Source organism: Aedes albopictus, chromosome 3 (assembly GCF_035046485.1).
Source record: "Aedes albopictus strain Foshan chromosome 3, AalbF5, whole genome shotgun sequence".
NCBI classification, from domain to species: Eukaryota; Metazoa; Arthropoda; class Insecta; order Diptera; family Culicidae; genus Aedes; species Aedes albopictus.
In genome coordinates, this window is record NC_085138.1 from 177,652,874 (window position 1) to 177,673,124 (window position 20,251).

At 36.9% G+C, this 20,251-nt stretch overlaps 1 protein-coding gene across 2 annotated transcripts in view; it reads right to left on the reverse strand.

Moving 5' to 3' along the window:
- Nucleotides 1-2,020: 2,020 nt before the first annotated feature.
- Nucleotides 2,021-20,251, reverse strand: part of LOC109403328 (acetylcholine receptor subunit alpha-like 1) — a 227,061-nt gene continuing 208,830 nt past the window's right edge. Inside the window, exons 7-10 of one of the 2 annotated variants that reach the window (XM_019676136.3) lie at nucleotides 15,694-16,154; nucleotides 15,406-15,626; nucleotides 13,830-14,089; nucleotides 2,021-4,402 (exon numbers count right to left, since the gene is read on the reverse strand). In XM_019676136.3, the coding sequence (XP_019531681.1) occupies nucleotides 4,199-4,402; nucleotides 13,830-14,089; nucleotides 15,406-15,626; nucleotides 15,694-16,154 (1,146 nt within the window). In that variant the 3' untranslated portion in view covers nucleotides 2,021-4,198. Of the gene's footprint in view, nucleotides 4,403-13,829; nucleotides 14,114-15,405; nucleotides 15,627-15,693; nucleotides 16,155-20,251 lie in introns of both variants that reach the window. The other variant, XM_029862719.2, reaches the window with a different exon arrangement.

Consider the following 20,251-nt stretch of genomic DNA (forward strand, 5'->3'; position numbering starts at 1 on the left):
GATCTCATTTTTGTATAAAATGCATTTTACTGTAATTAACCGTCACCTGTATATATGACACAATGCAGAGCTATCATCACCACGTATTGGTGGACTGTTCTTCTGAAGTGGAAGAATTTGTCTTACGTCTGACCTAGGACTTGATCTTCATTGACAGTGTTTATGTTGGCTAGACTGAACAAACGAATTTGGTTCAACTATGTTTTGGAGGCTTAGGTAAGTGTATGCTGGTAATGAATAAGATGTCACCTCATACAAAGCTGTAAGTAAATAGGTAGAAATGGTATTATTTCTGGATGCGATTCGGCAGTAATGATCTGGATTGTTAATAGTCATCGGAGCACAAACAGAATTAACCCTTGAGTGATCGCGCTGTTGTATTTTGTACAACACGTTGAAAAAATCTCGCTTTTTGTACTCAGCATTAGCGTGGTACTGGCGGTGATGGCAAACCACACGAGTTATTTCTTTCCGTTTCGTGTTTCACTCGGGGTCATAATACTTGCAACAGTCGCTATCCTTTCAGCACAGCCTAATAGCCATATGGGATTCATGGCTTTCGAAAAAAAAACAAACATACTCGCTTTTACGTCGTGTGGTTTTTAACGAAAATCTTATTTACAAACTCGGTGGTTGCGTTGTGGTGGTTGCGAATCGGTCTACTCCCTATAGGGGGCCAGCAACTGATGTCGGCCCTGCCCGTACCGATCAAAACACCCCGACTTCTCTACCGTGTATTGCGACAGCGAGGTCGCGTCACCCGACATCACCACCGGCTACAACCGGAGCGTGCTTGGCCCACTGTCAGGAGACCCGGTTACGCCAAGTACATCCAAGTCCAGTGGTTTTTCCTACCGAGAGTAAAACCAACCGACCATCGAGTGTAGTAGCGAGCTCACACATCATTGTCGTCATTGCCTCTGCTCCGACGCGATGCAGACCGAACATCGGCAAGGACAAGATTCTTTGATCAACAAAGGAAGACTTGATCAATCCAGAATCAATCAGTTCATAGCAGTTGATAGCAGATGTATCTGGAATTGATCGGTCTTCCATTTGAAAGAACTTGATGTCCTGATCAACTTTGCCTTTTCATAAGACAGCTTTTTAATAATACTTGGAGGAAAAAATGCAATCATGGAGACATTTGATGTTGACGTGATACAAATCGAAGAAAAGTTACTGACCTTAAATAATTAGCGTTGATGGGTTAAGACAAACGATAACATGTATAAACATTATTGTATCTTAGTTAAACTTCTTCCTTACCAGCAATTCACTTCCCAAACCTACATGTATAGGAAAATTGGTGCAATAACAAAAAAGTGTATGGATTTGGGCAGTACTGTGTGTGTAAGTATAAGCTATTCTTCCATCCTAAATTACTTCTACTAATTAAAAACAAACTGTCGCTAACGGCTATTCTTCTCCTCCGTTAAGTCACACGCATAAACTAAAACCAAATTTAACCTGTCATCTCAAAAATCAAGCCAAGTACAAACTCAAACATCAACACGAAATAACATTTCACTAACCCATACAAGATATCGGATCGTCATACTTGGGCACTCCAAGGTAGCTCCTTCAAAGAGCCAATATTTTGAAGGGACTACCTCTTGCTGTGCTGTGCTGTTTTGCGGTAAGCCGTAGCCACCGGAACCAAATTCCCTAACGCTTCGCTTTGTTGTAATAATGTCCTTTGTTTTGGGAGGGTGTGGCTTCAACAAAAGTCTACAACAGTAGTGTCTGCTGTGCTTGAGATATCAATTTCTCTATTATGGACTAACTTTGCTTGTTAACTATGAGAAGTTTCAGTTTTGTATGTTAAAGTTATTTTGTTTTGTAGTGTTTTGTTTCTTGCATTTCTTCCTAGTTTTCGTTTCAATTGTTTGCAAAAAGATCAAGAGTGAGTGTTGTGTTTTTTTGGAGAACGTATTTCGATTCGGTTGCTTAAAACTTACCGTTTACTCCCTACAAATTAAGAAACTCTATACACGTGATGTGAGTGTTTTGCGATTGGAATCATCGAACCGTCCTATAAGGTCGTTGAGATTTCACTTTTCTCCCTCTCTGAACTTTTTGTTTGTGTTAATGTATGTGTAAGTTCGTGGCTTAAGCTTTTACCGTTGGTTTTAGTACGAGTAAATTATTTTTAACTACACTCAGCAGTTAATTGCTGCACTATGTGATACTTGCTTATTTCCACTTTACTTGTATTAGTTTAACTTCAATTCATTCAATGATATAAAATCTAACTACATATACACCTATAGTTTACGAAAATGTTCTCCTCCCTCAATAATATTGTGTCATATAAAATACATACACGCTTGTTATTTCTCCTCAGTTACTCTGTCATATTTATCTAGTGATTATAGGAAGTTTCCGATCGATCTATGAAGCTTGGCTAGAATGTTCGTCGCAGCCAAGTTCGAAGATGCAAGATTTCAGCAATCTTGCTAGCTGCTCTCACTGGATTTTGCTGCAGTATGTTAGCGTTCACTTATTGGGAATTTTGGTAGAATTTCCTGTAGATAAGACACTTCATTATCAGACCGGTGCAAGCTGATTGTTCTTTTACTTAGTCTGCTTCAATTCGATTCTGCTTGATTTCTGACCAACGTTTTCCAGTACAATCCAATTCGCCTCTCACGCTGCTGCTTATCTGTTGCGCATAGTGTTGCCCTACTACACTTAGTTAGGAAGATTTTGCATTTGCTTCTCAATTCCAAAATTAGATAGTTTAAAACGCTACCGTTTGATTTTGTTTGCTAAAGAAAGTTGACACCCCGCAGTTTTTCTTCCTCTCCGGAAGGAGAATGTGCTGGGGAGACAAGTTGTCTTGCAGTGGCACCGCCAACAACGCAATTTACTGGCCTAGAAAAGTACGGCAATTCATGTTTTGCAGTAAATAAACCAAATCTAATTTCTCTTATTTTTGTAAGTGTATAAAAATGTCTGCAAATTTAATGTCTAACTAAATCTCGTTTTTCATTATATCGCTTTAATTTCACTTAAAAATAACTATCATTTCAATTCATCCGCTACTATCCATAATAATATAAAAAATATTAACTATTTTGAAAGTTCGTTTTACTTCTGAACTCCAGCTTAGAGTTTAGCTTACCAAATTCCACTAGGACTGAGTTCCAACAAAATTTATTTATGTACACCAATTTGCTGCCATAACTCTGCATCAACAAACTACGCTACGTCTTAAGTTCTGATTTGCATCAATCACATTGCACTCGTATTTTTACTGTTTTTGCTTTTATTGTTATCCAAAATCAAATGTCTTACCAAAAAAAAAACTCCCTCCCGTTTTTGTATGTACAACAGCAACGTTGCCGCCGAGACTGCTCCCAGTCCCTAAAACAAGCGGATCCAGAAACAAACTCTTTTTTAAAAACTAACTTATTCCTTTGAAACCCCTCTTCCAACCCCGTCGTTCGTCGTATAAAAAGTTTTCCTCTTTTAATAAAAACTACATTTTGTTACACGGTATTAACATTAATTTGATTGTTATTGACATTCTTTTCCCTAGAGAAAACCAAAAATCAAATGGAAAACACAAAACGAACAATCAGAGTACATAACGCTGTTGACTCACGTGATGGGTCCTGCTGAGAGTACGTACGCTCCTCTGCAGTGTAACGCCGGGCCGGGCTGCGGCTGACGATGTTGGTGGCGTGTCCGTTTCTCCGGGGAGTTGAATTGAGCAATTGGCAAAAGCAGAACCGGAGGAAACCCCTTTTTTCCGCCTGAGTAATCTGTCCGGACACGCAACGAGGTCAACCGCCAGTGCCGTCCCCTGATTTTTTTTTTCTTCTCTCATTTGACTGACACCACATGCCGGTTGGTTTGAGGTGTTGAGCTGCCAGCAGCCAAGGAGTCTACCGACCAGTGAAAACCAACAACGCGTTTGCCACTGAATGAGATGCGAGTGGAGTAACTTTGGTTTTTGTTCGGATGTTGTCTGTTGTTTCTCTCTCACGATTTCTTTTTTGCATTTTGCTTTCTTATTTGTCGGATGGGCGGTAGCTGCGAGTTGCTACCAGTTTTCTTTCAATTCGGTTTCGGGGGGTATGCTCGCGAGTTGGTGAGGAATGGGTTCTCTCTAATGGTCATCCTCGTTGACCAGGGTCCGCATCCAGTTCAGAATGTACTTCCAAACGGCGGATGCGAACCCGGGCGGATGCTATACATTCTCACTCCCCATTTTGAGCAATTCCATCTTCTTCTTGGCGATCTTGGAGTACATGGCGTCGATCGGTTGGGTGTTGTCGTACAAGCTGGGTGCCTGCAGGATAATCAGGGCCGTACCCATTACGCACGCTATCGTGAATATCCACAGAAACAGGCGATCCAGGACGAGTGCTACGTATTTCCAGTCTTCTTCTATCTGCAAGGACAAAGGCAAAGGAAATATGAGTTATCTTAATATAGCGAGAATTGCTCACTAGCAATCTTTTCATTCGAATCATTCAAATAGAGGAGCCAGAATCTACGCAGGAAACTGGGTTAGAACGTCTCAACCGGTGGCAAAGTATCTTCACGATATTTCATTATAGAGGAATTGAGGGCATACCAGGGCATTACAGATGTTCCATATTTTGAAAGTTATTTTATGCACACATAATTTGAGATATTCCACGCTGGTTATAAAGAATCAACCCATTAAATTATAACGCACCTTCTATTACTTCATTTGCTGGTAGGAAGAGTTTGACTACAAGTCAGCATAGAATTCCAGCGGGTCCTCACCCAAAAAGGCGTTTTCTTCCTAAAAGATACACTTCTTTGAACTGGTTATTTGAATGGCAAATTTTGGTTTCTCGCGGACGTCTCTTAGACAAGAGAGTTAACTACTCTCCAAGGCAGAATGTGCCCTTAAACTGCTTGTTATTCGAAGTATATGACCACGTACATATGCTTTGCCGGGGCGTTATGGTCCTGTTTTGCGTACTTGAAAGGTAAAGGGTGATACGGTCAAAATTTGGTCACACAATTTGTTTCATAACTTGAGACTGCGTGCACCAAAACAGCTGATTTTTGGACCAGTAATGGTACATTATATGTAGCTTATACCATAAAATTTTCATCAAAATCGGTTCAGTATTTGCGGAGATATTGTGAATCCTGAAAACTGCAATTTGAAAATTTTGTACAAAGAGGATTAAAAAATAAGAACACATTTTAACTCTTTTATTAATAGAGCCACAAGTACTGATCCAATTTCAATGAAAATTATTCTGTATGTAAAGTATACATATCAAAATGTTGTGTAAAAATTTCATTCAATTTGATCCAGTCGTTACAAAGTTTTATTTGTTTAGGTGGTCAAATTTTGTCAAATTTTTTCAAGTCAAATCCAAATTTGGTCACACAATTTTTTTCATAACTTTAGATTTCGTACACCAAAACAGCTGATTTTTGGATCAGTAATGGTACATTATATATAGCTTGTACCATAAAAGTTTCATCAAAATCGGTCTAGTATTTGTGGAGATATTTTTGAACCCTGAGATCTGCATTTTTAAAATTTTGTGCAAAAAGGATTCACACATGTTTACTTTTTTATTTATAGAGCCAGAGATACTAAACCAATTTCAATGAAAATTTTTCTGTATGTGAAGTATGCATATCAAAATCTTGTGTAAATATTTCATTCAATTTGATCCAGCCGTTTCAAAGTTATATTTGCTTTAGTGGCACCCGGTCAGTTTTTTTCATATTCAAACTGCTACAACTTTGAAAGTATTCATACAAAATGGCTCAAAATTTTACTAAGCACATATTTTCATAATAGCACTATACTGTAAAATTTTGATAAAAATCGGAGCAGTATTGGTAGCTCTATAATCAAAATTGTGCTTTACTGACCTTAAATTTCCGAAAATTTACTATGGAGCGCCTTTGTACAAAATTTTAAAAAGGTAGGTCGATGGTTTTATCTATATATCAACCAATACTCAATCGATTTTGATGAAAATTTTATGGTATAAGCTACATATAATGTAGCATTACTGGTACAAAAATGGTGTACGTAGTCTGAAGTTATGAAAAAAGTTGTGTGACCAAATTTTGACCGTATCACCCTTTATTCTCTAGATGTATGGTAACCTGGGGTAATACGCATCCCCGGGGCAAAACGCCCTCACGTTACTGCATTATATAAGTGAAGTTCCATTCGATGCAAGCAAACTAGACGTAATACTGAGCCGGATAAGCCCAAGAATGCAAAGAATATTCGAATGTAAAGCGTGGAAAACGATGATTTTACACATTTGGAAAGATTGTCTAATTTGAAGCACACGCAATTTAAGCAATTGCGCGCAGATTATATGGAATCAACTTATTAACTACCATCCGCCTCCTACACCTTCCATCTGCTGCCGTAAATAGTAAAATGGAGCCGCCTGGTATTTCATTAGAATACAAAGCGGAAAATGCCAGAGGTCATATTGCCCCACCTCGAGGTGCGTTTTGCCCCCAACAGTTTTTCAGCACCCAAAACGTAACACTTTTTTAAATTGGTAATTTGATTCGGTAAAATTGATATCACGCGAACCAAAAGTAGGCATTTCTTAGTCAAACAAGTAAACTAACTTTCAAAACGCAAGACACCCATAAAATCATCTTAATCTTAGCTATAGGGCTACGTTTGCTTAGGGGGTGCATATTACCCCACCTTCCCCTACGCAATTCAAAGAACTGTTTTTTGCGCGCTTTAAACAAAATTTAAGTTACAATCGAGTCTCCTATTAGACGCTGCCACCCACTTTACGCCCACCGCAATTTCTCAGCTGTTTTGCATCCAATCCAGCTGATTTTTTTAGCGTAGTTAGTGCTTACTATAGACTCATCACATACAAACAATGAACTAAATTTGTTAGAAGACAGCCTGGAAAAAGCAGTGGGCGTGAATTAGGTAGCAGCTTCTAATAGGAGACCTGACTGTACTGCACGCTAGTTTTAGAGCATCCACCTATTAACCACCTCGCGCCTCCTTTTCCTTTCATTGCTGCTGGGAATAGTTTGATGGAGGTCAAAGGTATTTTATTACAAGTTGACCTGGAAAATAACAGTGGGCATTTTGGCTCACCTCAAAAGGCGTTTTGCCCCGTAAGGACGTCACGAAAAATTTCAACCCCCATCTCCCCTACGTACAGGCTTTTCCTATAACTTATTCATGGATTGTCAGACTCTCGCAAACGTCTCGAATTTTTGTGTTTTGGTAACGAACGGGAAGCAGAGAACCTTCATTACATATAACCTAATCATTAGTGCAATTTAATGCCAATGCTAATGTTAATATCATGAGGGAGTTTGGAAGAATTTATGGGGTCTTTCAAGGAAATTTCAGTGAGATTTCATTTATGTTTCTGAAGGTTTTAGAGGAGTTCTCGGGGGCTTCAGGGGTTGCCGGAAGAACTGCCGGTGTTTCCAGGTATTTCAGTGGCGTTTCAGTGAGTTTAAGGACTTACTAAGGTTTTCAGGAGGGTTCCTGATCTGTGTTCTCTGCACTATTTAGGTGAAGGGAGCAGTGGTTCTTCCATCTTTCAATCATTTCACGATAGTCTGTGAAGAGGTGTTAATGTCTATCCTGGGCCAGTACACTGTAAATTACATTTTTATATTTATCCAAAAGCAGCATTTAGTCATACTTCTTTGAAACATTAATCAATTTTAATATATTTTGGCGTGAAAGACTCATTCTTAAAGGTTTTGAAATACTTTGACACCCGAAAGAAATAATGTGCTTCGAGCTCAAAAACTTCAAAACAAACTCTTGCCCCACGCGAATTTTTGCCCTACTTTACTCTATATGAGAAGTCACTGGGACTTAGTGAGGTTTTCTGATAGATTTCAAGAGGCGTTTTGAGAGGCCTCAGAGAGCTCCAGTAGAGTAAAATGAAACTTTTCTGTGGTCTCTGGGAGATTCTAAGGAGTTTAAGGCGTTTGTAGATATTTCAAAAGATTTCAGGCGACTTTATCCGATTGTAACCTTTAGGGATTGGAGGAGTCATATATGACACTTGTGATGAAACAAAACATAACAAACGTGTTCCATTCTAGCGGGGTTGCGGTAGCAGCGGTGAAATATTTCGGCTCTAAATGGTTACTCGATGATAACGAGGTTGTTTAAGATTTTTAAGGCGTTTCTGTGCATGAGATGAATTTTTGCAACACTGGATGATGGTGGATCAAAGATCACTTATTACAGATGTGGTTCTGGACCCTTTGCTAAAGCATAAATGTATTATGTATATCGAGAAATCACTCTATAGATTACGGATGTGTAAAACCGATTTTCTTTTGAGTAGAGTTTAAGTCACATTTAGTTTGCTCGTTCTTCGTACAATGTTGTAAATTAAAAGGTTGATATTGATTTCGTTTCGGATGAATCTTGCAGTAGACAAATGCATGTCGAATCTTTGATTCAAGTTGGTTATTTTTATATCACATTTCTATTTTATTGGCTTCAACTTACTCAGTTCAGTGTAACTAAAGAGAACTGCCCCCAAAATCAGCTGATTTTAAAGCTCTTCTGATTAGGCCCATGGAAGTGTTGTCTTTTTAATTTCTCCATTTTCCTGAAGGAGAGTAAAATAATGGAACTCAAGATTACAATACTTCTCCTAAATGAAAACGTATAATGCGACGAAGCACGTGTTATTGTGTCACACATTCTGTCGAACAAATTTGAAATTAAAAAGATGTTCAATGATTGTTTTGATGAATAAGAAGAATACCATGAAAAATAAGCTTATGTTATATTGCCGACTCCTTCAACCTTAAGGTGGTCTGCGGAGGTGTCATGAGGTTTACTGAGGAATTAGAACGTGTTTCAAAGCTTTTTCTGAGTCCCCTGAAGCTCTCTGAAGCATCTTTAAGGTATTTCAGTTAATTTCAGGGGTGAGAACAAACCTTATTCGTGATACATCACGAGATCACTATTCTGGCTTGCAAATATAATGAATAATACTCAAGTGAGTTCTCGGGAACTCTTTGAACCCATCTTGCTACAACTTAAACTCACCTTAAACGTCCTTCACCTCCCTTTTCCGATTATTGCCCTTAACCCTTTGAAGCCGGAAGGAGCATATATGGCTCCAACATAGAAACGGCTGTATTAATTCACACATTTAATAAAACAGAACACTGTCTTCGGCAAAATTGTTGGAAATTGATCCTCTATTACGGAAAGATGGGAAAATTTGTATTTGAGACTTTATTGATAACCTAGAACATCCTGAACACCATTAAGTCTGGAGAAACGAAATAATTGACACACCAGTTGTTTTAAAAGCTGGATCCGTGAAGCTCTTAAAATCCTAAATATAATTTTTGATTCCATAGAGATATCCCAGGTCAGCCAAACTATCTTGGAGTTCAGAACTTCAGATCTATAATCGTAACAGTAGCCATCCTGGGCCAGTATATACTGATACTGATACTTATCAACCACGATTACTGGACCAATCTAAACTCTTCTAGGTATTATTATAAACCATTGGAACATTCAGGGATGTTCAAACTGTCCTATAAAGAAGCCTTTCAAATCTACAAAAATAACTTAATGTGTTTTCACCATAAATAAGAGAATTGCATAATTTGCTGGTGTCCGTGAAGCTCTTGAAATCTCCAGGTAAGCCAAAGTACCTTGGAGTTCAGAACTTTAGGTCTACACTCATAATAGTAGCCATATCTGCTATACTGAGTAACGTTGCGTAAGCAACCTCGGTTACTGGACCTACCTGAAGCCTACTTGAAATAATTATAAACTTTTGTGACAGTCAGGGTAGTCTAAACTGTCCTATAATGAATTCCTTCATTCTACAAGAATGTGTTATGTGTTTTCGCCATAAATAATAGCATTTCGTAATCTGTAGAGCTCTAGGAGTCTAAAACGCCATTTAGAGACACTATGGGGATGTTCCAGGTCAGCCAAACTATTTTAGAGTTCAGAACTTCGGGTCTACATTCGTAACAGTAGCCATATTTGCTATAGTGAGTAATGTTGCATATTCAACTGTAGTTACTGGTCTAATCTGAAATCTGTCTTATAATGATCCCAACAAACATTTTTGCTTACAAAAGTAGAACAAACAACTCTTAAGAAAACTTTAGCTTAAGAAACTGTTATTCAGCTAGTTCCACTACTTGGGATGTCCTTCAAATCTTCAAGAATAATGTAATGTGTTTTCACCACAAACAATAGCGTTGCATGATCTGCTGAGATCCGTGAAGTTCTTGAAGTTTGAAATGTTATGAAATAGATACTCCAGATTCGCCAAACAACCTTAGAGAACTTCAGGTCTAATTTGTTATGTGCGAATGCTGATTTCATTACGATACCTTGAACACTCCAATCTGTAGAGGTATATCCGCGATAACTATTAGCCATTATCTCAGTTTAATCCCAAACCCAAGAAAACATGTTTACTTATCTTTGTAGCCTTTAAATAACTCATCCTTTTACAAACACAAAAACAAACCAAAAAAGTTCAATTACAAATTAATACTGACTACGCATAAAACTACTAATAACACTGATACAAACAAAAAAGACAGCATAATAAAATACGTTACAAAAATCTACTGACAAGTTTAACAATTTTCACTTAATCTAATACTTTTAGGACAGGATACATGGAAATCAAGGGATAGGTGAGGAAGGATAGAGATTGTTTATAAAGATAGGTTAACTCCCAAGATGCCCGAAACGTCGCAGATCCTCTTCTGATTTGATGATTACGTCCCTATCGTCGTCTTTGCGTCTAACGAAGATTCCTCCGCCACGGGAAAATACCTTCACCAGCTCCCCCGCTTTCCTCAAATCAATGGCTATGGATTTGATTTTTCTGGCTGCTGGAGTAAGATTTTCATTGACGTACACTCGCTTATTGGTTTGGAAGCCAATTTGGTTCAGATTGAGGGAATGACTTCGTAGGTAGCTCGAAAAAAAGTCGTTACGCTGGTTGGTTATAGCAAACTGAACCAAGAGGAAGTAAACGTTTCCAGCTCTGGGCGGTGTTCTGGTCAAGCGACGAATATCCACGATCGGAATGGAGTTATCAACATAGCTCAAAGTTTTACACCAGGTTCGGAAATAGTACTGGAGATCCTCGTTTTCGATGAATGGAACCCCACTGATAATCAAATCATTGGATAGATTCGATCGAGCAATCGCATCGGCATTGTTAAACACGTCTCGCCGCATGCAGCACAGCTTCGAATTCACTTCGACCAAGTCTGTCTTTATCTCGTCCATACCTTTCGCCAATTCAGCACGCAGATCGTCCCCGAGCTTGTTTATTTGGTCCTGCATTGTTTTTCCCTGGTTCGTAATCAAACGAGCCAATTCATTGTTGGAAATCTCGCTGGATGGAGAACTACCGTGAACGCTCTCCTTACGCTTCGAGTCGAGTTTTGACATCTCGTTTGCTCTACTGCGCAACCACAGTTGACTCATGTGGTGTGGTAAAACTGTGGAACTGTTCGTCAAGCACAATTACAACAACAGCAGTAGCAGTAATAGGAATGGAAGCACACACCACAACAGCAACACGTAAATGACCTTTCATGGACGATTCCAGGTAATTCAACAAGTCGTCCCCACCTCAGCAGCAGCAAATCAATCAGCGAGAAAACGGTAGAACATGCAGCATACGATGTTACTCAAAGGTAGATCACAGTTAAAAAACACAGCAAGGTGAAAATATGTGTTATTTTCGCTTCAGAGGCGCAACGATCTGACCATGTCACCTCATTCTACCACTGCACTCACACAATCTACACAATCTATCTTTAATGCTAAATAATATATTTACATACAATCACTACGGTTGATAACAAGGTTGATGATGTTATGTCACTCAAAACAGCAAGAAATATATCGTCGGTTTCCTGCAATAGGGGCACAACTCAAAATTGGTCATTTTTGAGATTTTGATGGCAAATGATGGAAAACTATGCAAACTTTAATCTCACAAAGACCCGTTCCGAAATTCGTTGGGAAACGCGAGATTTTTGCATTTTCACCAATTTTCCGCAATAAAGGCACAACTCAAAATCAGTCAACTTTTTCAATAGTAGTTGAAAAATAGTAATCCAAAATTTATTAAACAGATAGTCCTTCAGTCCCTCTATATGAATCAACAATCAAAATTCGTTTACTTTTGTCGAATAATGAGATAAATAAGTGAACTTGTAGGAGGTGCTTCAAGATTGCCAATTTTCAAACGCTCATTCTGAAAATGAACATTTTTTGAGTTGTGCCCCTATTGCAGGAAACCGACGATATTATTACGGCTGTAGACTCCATGTTATATATTGAACCATAGTGTTTCCGATTCTGTATATCCCAAAGCTATGTCATAGTCTCTGATAGTATAGTATATAGCCGAACCAGAAACTTCAATTGCTGTAGATACTAGATTGTAAACATCATAATAGTTTGTATGATCCCAGCTGATCTGATGATGTCCATTTAACATTCATAAGATTTACTGGACAAAATAGATTGCATATCCTAGTTTTGTATATTAAAAAAAAATCACCGTTACACCCGTAGACTTTAGGATCTAAACTCAAGAACGGTTTGGATGACGTAGGATATGCCAACATATCTAATAAAGTCTATCGAACTTTCAGAAGATTTACTGGACAAAATAGATTGCATATCCTAGTTTTGTATATTAAAAAAAAATCACCGTTACCCCCGTACACTTTAGGATCTAAACTCAAGTACAGTTTGGGTGACGTATGATATCCTGAAAACATATTCTGCATCACATTCTACCTTTTTTATGCTGCAAATGAAACTTTTTTCGGGATCCGTAATCAGCTGAAGTTCTGTAGTTTGCAAACCACGACAAAATACAAAATGGAGGTCAAATCTTCTGTTGAAGAACGACTTAAGTGACCCTAATTCCATGTGTACTGCAAGCGATGGACTGTGCTGATTGGAGGAGGGTTTTCCATTCGGTGTAGATTCAACGGATGGAATTATACATAGACCACCAAGCATCAGAAGCTGTTGAATCTCAGAACCTTAAGTTATATGATTCATCAAAGCTACCTACCCCGTTTTACGGTATCGCTTCGCGCTCGGCAACTGATAGAAAATTCACGAGGTTAAGCTCCCGAGCAGACCAGCCGCTTCACTCGCAATGCATCCCACACTACACTCTTTTGCAATGTTATCCCACTCCACGGGAATGTTTGCTTTGGACGCCTCCAGCAATTTGATGCAAGATAGTATCCACACCCAAATTTGCCATCAAATTTATTTGCAGTTCATTTTCGGTTGACCCAACACGAACCTCAAGCCCCGAACCGCAAAGCTGCGTTCCCCGGCCCGCCCATGTCAATAATGACGAACCCAAAGCTTATCTTTTATGAAAGGGGTGATAAATTGAACGCCTAATTGAATATGAAATCGGGTAGATCGGAAAATGCGCTGTCGCAAGAGTCGGTGTCCTTTATTTATTTACTCTTTTTTGGTTGACGCAATGAATTTCTGGAGAATAGGGAAAACGAGTCGAGTACTCAGACGGCTGGAAGAAAAGGCATTTCGTCGAATCGCATTTTCTTGTCACGCCCGCTAGCAGCCCGCGGCACAAAAGGATAAGTCAGAAAAGACGCATTACCCGGGGAAGAATATATAGGAAATCGAATTAAGACGGAAGTTCTATTATCGGTATCGCTTTCGTTCCTTCCACGGGAAAAGCAGTTGAAAAATTGAGATACACGGATTCCTTTACGGTTGCCCTGGTGTCCCTTCCCCTCCCACCTAGAACATTGAGTAGCTATATACTTACACTCTCGAATTTATCCTTATTCCTAACGTGTTGAGCTACGAATCTCGATGCTTCTATCGTTTTCTCCATCTCCCGCAGCAAGGGCTTCTCGAACGTTGGGCTCACGTCACCGCAACAGTTCGGACTCATGTCCCCGTTGCTGGTTGGACTGAAGAGATCGTCATCTCCTCCGGGTAGTGGCAGTGCTGGTAGCGGTGGCTCGCCAAAACATGGCCCAACGCCACCCGATGCGGCCACATCGAAACGTGACGGCGGCAGTGCTAGCGGAGAGGAAGGAATGGAAACTGTTTAACGAGAGTTTGGTTAGTAAATTTGCTTTTTTGTGGGTTCCAATTTTTTCAATACAACGGAAATGAAATGAGATTTGAACAAAAAAGATTATGGTGAATTACAATCGTTATCGTCTCGGTTATTTTATCGCGGTAATGCCACTTTCTATAAACTTTCAGGTTTTACAGAAGAATAGAAATCAAGGTTCTATCATTGATTGAAACAGCTCCAGCAATTCAAGGACTTTTGGATAGTTAACTCTCTTTTAATAGCAGTGAGTTGCAATGACATCTAATCAAAGTAAATCGCATTTGCTAAAATAGCTGGCTGCAAATTATTACAGTAAGTATCCTAATAAGCACACCTTATAGTGGAATAGTAAGGTATTTTGTATAGTTTTACAATCAGTGTCAATCGATGTTTTTGTCTCGGCATAACGAAAAGTTTTCTGGTAGCACGGTTGGGAATTGAACCCACGGCGGCCATGCGCACACAAACGTGTGATTCTCGTTGGCATTAGAGCAATGATCAGCATTTTCTAACATGAAGAGAAGTCGCTCTCGGTTGAAAACCACCGACTTTCCTCGTCAATGTTCGAATGATGATCGCACAGCTGTTTAATATCTGACCTTTCTTGTTCGTACCCTGACCAGTTTCTTGTAGTAGTAGAGATATGAATTTCTAGAGAAAGATGCTAAGTTTTATTCAGTTCTTTTCCACACAATGTGATATACTGTTACACTGAAAGGCGGCTTGCAGTAATGACAAGCATAAAAATGTTTTTAAACTTACCATGGGAAAACATGATCATCGACCCAACAACGCTTCTTGTGTGCGTTTTGTTCCTTCTCACATCAACCGGTTCGATAGCCGAGTGGTAGCGTGCGAGCTTGGTGATGTCAAGGTTCTTGGTTCGAATCCGGTTGCCACCAGAAACTTTTTTTAATTGAAAATCGAGTCCATGGTAAAATTGAAAACGTAATTCTGTTGAATTGAAACGAAATTCAGTCTGCACAAATTTAGTGGCTGAAATAAATCTTTTGGTTGAACCCTCCTAACATGTTAACTTTTTAGCACCACGATGGCGTAGTGTACGATCAGCGTGCCTGTCTGGCTCATATTGACCTCAACATCCTACTAGGGTTAATGATGCAGTCATAACCTTCTCAAGATTGTTCGAGTTGATGTTGTAATTTGAATACTTTTTCACGAGCGAACATGTAGTCCATTTTCATAAAATTTTATCTTACTATCCATTTATTCCCACTTACCAATGTTGTTTTAAAACCATCCCATGCCCACTTACCAGGAATATCGAAATCCGTGGTGTACTCCTTCCCACAGTAGCTGACGTATTTTTCCACATCCGGTGGCACCTGGAACACGTCCGTCAGCACTTCGGGCGCTTGCTCCTCGTTTTCGGATGGTTCGTCGTCTTTCTTTGGCCTCTCTATACATAACACCCTAGGCAATAGTTCTATAAAAACTCGATGCACCCATGGTGCCATTTTGTGCGTAACGGGTGACCTGCGGAAAAGAGCATGGAAGGTAGGTCAAACACCACTCGCTGCTGTGATTTGTCGTCGACTCTTACCTAAAATTAACGTTCAGTACGGCGATGGTAACAACTACGGACAATGTGACTAGCATCATCGTGAATAATAAATATTTTCCTAGCAGTGGAACCGTTAGTGACGTTGGTGGAATGATTTCAGCCAGCAGTAGAAAAAACACAGTGAGCGACAGTAATATACTTATACATAATGATATCTTTTCGCCGGAATCACTGGGCAAATAAAACACTAGTACGGAGAGAAACGATATCCCAACGCAAGGTATGATTAAGTTCACGGTGTAGAAAAGTGTCTTTCTTCTTAACGTTATATTAAATATAATATCCGGATATGGTTCTTCACAACAACTATAAAATTTTTCATTTCTAACGGCAGGCACCTTCATAATGTCCCATTCAACTGATATATAGTAGTCTTGCAGGTCTATTCCCACGTCTATGTTATCGGAGTCGGGCGTCTGCTGGAGATGGCGAAGATCCACCTGGTGGGAAGGCAAACAAACGCAACGAATTAGCAGGGCGGTAGCTTAAAGTTTTCTTTCTTGGGACATTATGTTAAAACCTCTCCACAACAGGTTTCATTATGATTTCTTTGGAAATTTTTTCTCCAGCTCTAATACATTAGAAACAAAGCATTTAAAATATGACATATCGTCAGTTTACTGCAATAGAGGTACAGCTCAATATTTTTTTTTATATTTGAGATATTCATGGCAAATTTTGAAAACTATGTTAACAAAGACCCGTTCCGAAATTCATTGAGATTTACGCATTTTTATCAATTTTCTGCAATAAAGGCACAACTTAAATTTAAACAACTTTTTCAATAGCCGTTGAAAAACAGTGATACCGAAACAGGTAGTCCTTTATGATAATTAATTTTGATTGGCATTTCTCGGTGATAAAGATAGGCCTTTATGCTATTTCCATTATACAACAATCAAAATTCGTTCGCTTTTGTCAAATTACACTAGTCGACAAAATTGAAACTTTTTTCACGCACTTTGACCATTTGTTCCATTTCTAATGGAATTTGGCCCGCTGATTTCGAATCTGACTTCAGAATTCCTGTAACACGTACAGTTTTTGAGAAAAAAAGGGTTTTGTATACAAAATTTAATATGTCATAGAAAATAAAATATTGGTATTTTAATTTTAAATTTTTCATCTGCTCATTATAACTTATATTTATATTCAATACATTTTGATCCACTGATTCTTAATCTGACCTAAGAATTTCAGTAACACGTAAAATTTTTGAGAAAATACGGTTTTATTCACAAAATCTTATATTTTCTATTTTCAATGAACTATTGTCTTTATAATTTTATTTTTTTTTATCTGTTTATCTTAAGCAATATTAATATTTATTAGATTTTCATATACTGACTCGGAATCTGACCTAAGAATTTCAGTAACACGTAATTTTTTTGAGAAAAATAGGGTTTTATTCACAAAATTCCATATTTTCAAACAAAACAAAATCTTGTCTTTATAATTTTGAATTTTTCATCTGCTCATCATAACCAATAGTTATACTCAATAAATTTTGATCCACTGATTCAGAATCTAACCTAAGAATTTCAATAACACGTAAAATTTTGAGAAAATAAGGATTTATTCACCATATTTCATATTTTCATGGAAAATAAAATATTGTCTTTATAATTATATTTTATTTCATCTGCTGATCATAATCATTTTTTTTTTCAATTGATTTCGATCCACTGATTCAGAATCTGAACAAAGAATTTCAGTAACTCGTGAAATTTTTGAGAAAATAGGGTTTTATTCACAAAATTTCATATTTTCATTGAAAATAAAGTATTGTCTTTATAATTTTCATTTTTTTTCTATCTGCTCATCTTAAGCAATATTAATATTTATTAGATTTTTATATACTGACTTAGAATCTTACCTAAGACTTTCTGTAACACGAAAACTTGTTGAGAAAAATAGGGTTTTATTCACAAAATTTCACTTTTTCATAGAAAATAAACTATCGTCATTACATTTTTTTTTCATCTGCCAATCATAACCAATATTCATATTCAATTAATTTTCATCCACTGATTCAAAATCTAACCGGAGAATTTCAGTAACACGTAACATTTTTGAGAAAAATGTTTTTTTTTTCACAGAATTTCATATTTTAATAGAAAATGAACTATGGTCTTTATTATTTCAACTTTTTCATCTGGTTAAGAAGAGACCAATATTTATATTTATTAGATTGTTATATACTGACTCGGAATTCGACCTAAGAATTTCGGTAACACGTAAAGTTTTTGAGAATAATAGGGTTTTATTTTAAAAAATTCATAATTTTGTATTTTTCATAACCAACAGTTATATTCAGTAGATTTTGATCCACTGATTCAGAATCTGACCTAAGAAGTAACACGTAAATTTTTTGAGAAAATAGGGTTTTATGCATCAAATTTCATATTTTCATGGAAAATAAAATATTGTCTTTTTAATTTTATTTCATTTTATCTGCTGATCGTTACCAATATTTATTTTCAATATATTTCATTCCTCTGATTCAGAATCTGAGCAAAGAATTTCAGTAACACATGAAATTTTTGAATAAAAAATGGAGTTTCATTCATGAAATTCATATTTTTGTAGGAAATAAACTATTGTCTTTATAATTTTAATTTTTTTATCTACTCATCTTAATCAATATTTATATTTAATAGATTGTCATCCACCGATTCGGAAACTAACCTTAGAACTTCTGTAACACGTGAAATTTTGTGAAAAAAAATAATGATTTTATAATTTTAAATTTTTTATCTGCTCATCATAACTAATATCTATATTCAAAAGATTTCGATCCACTGCAGTGGATCAGTGCACTGATTCAAAATCTGACCTAAGAATTTCAGTAACACGTACATGTTTTGAGAACAATGGGGTTTTATTTACAAAATTTCATATTTTTAAAGAAAATAAAATATGGTCTCTATATTTTTTTTATCTACTCATCTTAACCAATATTTATACTTAATAGATATTGGTCCACTGATTCGGAAACTGACCTAAGAATTTCTGTAACATTTAAAATTTTTGAAAAAAATAGGGTTTTATTCACAAAATTCAGTATTTTCATAGAAAAATATTACTTTTGTTTTAATTTATGGTCCTCTCATCAAAACAAATATTTGTATGTAATAAATTCAATCTGCTTATTCGAAATCTAACCTCAGATTTTTGTATGAGAACCCGCTTTTTATTTGTATGGCGCGAAAGATTTCTCAAACTCCCCTCCTTCCATAAACCCCTACGTCATTAATGGACAGCTTTTCACTAGATCGTAATAGATTGTATTTAATGTATCCACTTATTCCTTATTCATACCTTAGCCCAAGCAACACACATGTTATATATTAGTTACGACAGCGCAAGTTTTGGTTGTATTGAAGTTTATTTGACGTTATTCCAACAAAATGTTAGAATTACGTAAAATTAACTTCTATACAACCAAAACTTGCGCTGTCATAACTCTTATATAACATGTGTGTTGCTTGGGTAGAATTGCTGTAACACATTTATTTTTTTTTCAAGTTGGGTTTTATCAACAAAATTTCACATTCTATTTCGCTCCATTTCAAACTGCAATTTCACCCTATTTCGCTCAAAAACTGAATCTGAAGTCAGATTCTGAATCAGTATACGAGAGTCTATTGAATATGAATATTGGTTAAGATGACCAGATAAAAAAATAAAACAATAAAGACGATATTTTATTTTCTATGAGTATATAAAATTTTGTGAATAAAAATCCCTTTTTCTCAAAAAATTTACGTGTTACAGGAATTCTTAGGTCAGATTACTAATTAGTGCATCAAAATCTATTTAATAAAAAATATTGGTAAAGATGAGTAGATAAAAACTTCAAATTTAAAAAGACAATAATTTTATTTTCTCTGAAAATATGAAATTTTGTGAATAAAACCCAATTTTTCTCAAAAACTGTACGTGTTACTGAAATTCTAAGGTCAGATTCTAAATCAGTGGATCAAAATCTACCGAATATAAATATTGGTTGAGATGAGCAGATAAAAAATAATAATATATAGACAATAGTTTATTTTTTATGAAAATATGAAATTTTGTGAAAAAAAAACCTATTTTTCTCAAAAACTGTACGTGTTACAGCAATTCCGAAGTCAGATTCGGAATCAGCGGGCCAAAATCCATCAGAAATGGAACAAGTGGTCAAAGTGCGTGATCCACTGTCGACCAGTGTTATAAATCCTACAAGTGAACTTGTAGGAGGTGCTTCACGATTCCCAATTTTAAAATGCTTTTTCTGAAAAATTTTATTTTTTTGTGTTGTGCCCCTATTGCAGAAAATCGACGATATGTGTAAAAAGATATAAATACACTTTACTGAAATCTCTGTGAAACATGCTTTTCGCTCGCGACTTCTTCTACAGAATTACTCTTATCATGATCATGCAGAAAACAAAATCAGATGGCTAGACATCATGCGAAATAGATTTCAGATTTATCGTTGACAGCTGCCCAAAATGGAATTTTAGTACGACAATGCTCACAATGTCTATCAATG